The 2518-nt window shown below is 43.8% G+C and overlaps 1 protein-coding gene across 1 annotated transcript in view; it reads left to right on the plus strand.

Annotated features, from left to right (window-relative positions):
• Positions 1-1812, plus strand: part of LOC105307878 (zinc finger protein 134-like) — a 3783-nt gene extending 1971 nt beyond the window's left edge. Inside the window, 2 exon segments of the mRNA XM_023525087.1 lie at positions 17-115; positions 118-1812. Of these exon segments, the coding sequence (XP_023380855.1) occupies positions 17-115; positions 118-1280 (1262 nt within the window). The 3' untranslated portion in view covers positions 1281-1812.
• Positions 1813-2518: the final 706 nt, after the last annotated feature.

The following is a 2518-nucleotide window of genomic DNA, read 5'->3' on the forward strand; positions in this document are numbered from 1 at the left end:
CCAGAAGTCAACGTACATTTCAGTAGCATTTTTCTGTCTTCAGGTTGTTGGTGTGGAGTGGAGGATGAGGAGGCACCTGAGCAGAGCATTTCTGTAGAAGTATCACATGGTCATACTGCAAAGCAGGTTCATCAATTCAGATGGCTCACTCTTGTGACATATGTGGCCCCATCTTGAAAGGTATTTTGCACCCAGATGAACATCAGGAAACACATCATGGACTAAAACCTTATACATGTGAGGCATGTGGAAGACAATTCTTTTTCTGTACAAACTTTCACCAGCACCAGAAGCAGTACAATGCAGAAAAACCCTTAAGAAGAGACAAAGGCAAAACCTCACCTATAAAGAACTGTAGAGTTCGTGAAGAACCTCATCTGTCAGAGAAGCCTTTTATATGTGAAGAGGAGCAGAATAACTTCCAGACAGGTTTGGGTAGTCACCAGCAAAAGGCCACCCACAGCAGGAGGAAGACAAGGAGCATTGAGAGTGTGGAGGCCTTTCACATCGGGCAGATGCATTACAACTGCAGTGAATGTGGGAAGGCCTTCAGCCGCAAAGACACACTTGTGCAGCATCAGAGAATCCACACTGGAGAGAGGCCTTATGAGTGCAGCGAGTGTGGGAAAGCTTTCAGCCGCAAAGCCACACTTGTGCAGCACCAGAGAATCCACACTGGAGAGAGGCCTTATGAGTGCAGCGAGTGTGGGAAATCCTTTAGCCGTAAGGATAACCTTACTCAACACAAAAGAATTCACACTGGAGAAATGCCTTATAAGTGTGGTGAATGTGGAAAATACTTTAGCCATCACTCCAATCTAATTGTACACCAGAGAGTTCACAATGGAGCAAGGCCTTATAAGTGCAACGATTGTGGGAAAGTCTTCAGACACAAATCCACACTTGTTCAGCACGAGAGCATCCACACTGGAGAAAATCCTTACGTTTGCAGTGAATGTGGGAAATCCTTTGGCCACAAATATACTCTCTTTAAACACCAGAGAATTCACACTGAGGCAAGGCCTTTTGAGTGCATTGAATGTGGGAAATTCTTTAGTCGAAGCTCTGACTTTCTTGCACACCAGAGAGTTCACACAGGTGAAAGGCCTTTTGTGTGCAGCAAATGTGGGAAAGATTTCATCAGAACCTCCCACCTTGTTCGGCACCAAAAGGTTCACACTGGAGAAAGGCCATATGAGTGTAATGAATGTGGGAAAGCCTATAGCTTAAGCTCCCACCTCATTCGGCACCAGAAAGTTCACACTGCAGGAAGGCTTTAGGAGTGCTTTCAACACAACAGGAGCTTGGTGATTACCCTTTGAGAGGGAGACATCAATCAGATGTTGAACTTCGTATACCTAAACATTAACATTGGGGAGGTACCTTATGAATGCCGGGTACAGGGGAAGCTTTCAGGGGCTGTATTGCACTGTCAGACGTGCTCAGGTTCCTTGCCTGATTTGTGTCAATACCTATGGCTGAAACCATCTCAACTCTACGAGCTTAGTCACCCTAATATCCTCAGAGAAGGCAGAACTTTGTATTCTCTTTTCAATTCTTGGAGGAAATTCTAATAAACAGTTAAATGGGGGGTCCTCATTCCCTCCCCACTGACTGGTAAAAGTGTGGACATGACCCAAGTTGTGTTCTGGTAGCCAAGAAAAAAAAAAAAAGGTTTGCTTTCTTCATGGCTATTGTTCGTCTCGTGATAGTTGTGACAGATTTTTCCAGCCTCCAAGTTACCAAGCCTAGACTTGCCTAATGTTGCTCTGGTATGTGTGATAATAAAGATGTTATTTATGCCATCTTTAATCTTGGAGATTCTTTGGTTCTTTTTACTATTTGAAGTTTTTTGAAAACAACTAGGACCTGCCAAACTAAAGAGGTAAACTTTGTGGGGGACTCCAACTCTGCATGCCTCAAATGAACAGTAAGTTGGCAGAGAACAATTCTCAGTCCAACTTTGGTGTTCATTTCCATTGCTGACAAAAGCATCTTGGGTTAGATTTCAGGGCTTGGTGGGGCCAACTTTGTCTATTTCAGTTATTTGAAGGTCCAGATGTCACCTTGAAGAGGGTGCTATTGTAATGACCTATATTGTGTTTGGGAACAACATGAATTAAGTATCTTGTTCCCAGCATATGTCCCATATTCTCTAGCACTGTTGAGGGGTGATGAATTCCACATGCCCCAAAGGCCAGAATCTAGTACACAACTCACTGGCTGTAAGACCTACTGTGTCAAGGAAGGACAAGAGTAATACAGAAACTCTAGGTGTGAATAATAGGGATTGGAAAGACAACAAATGAGAGTGATTGTGCCATTGTGAAAACATATTCATAAACATTCCAGCCTCTGGGGCTATATGAGATCTAGGTGTATGGAAAATAGATTCTCCAGGGCTATCATATGACCCAGGTCAGTGTCACAACAAAGAATGTAGTTTTCCTTGATTCCTATTCCTCTCTGGGCTCTTTACCTGTTGTCTCTGCTGCATGGGCAAGTGCCCCAGGACTGA

This window comes from Pteropus vampyrus, unplaced genomic scaffold, assembly GCF_000151845.1.
Source record: "Pteropus vampyrus isolate Shadow unplaced genomic scaffold, Pvam_2.0 Scaffold523, whole genome shotgun sequence".
In the NCBI taxonomy this organism is placed as follows: domain Eukaryota; kingdom Metazoa; phylum Chordata; class Mammalia; order Chiroptera; family Pteropodidae; genus Pteropus; species Pteropus vampyrus.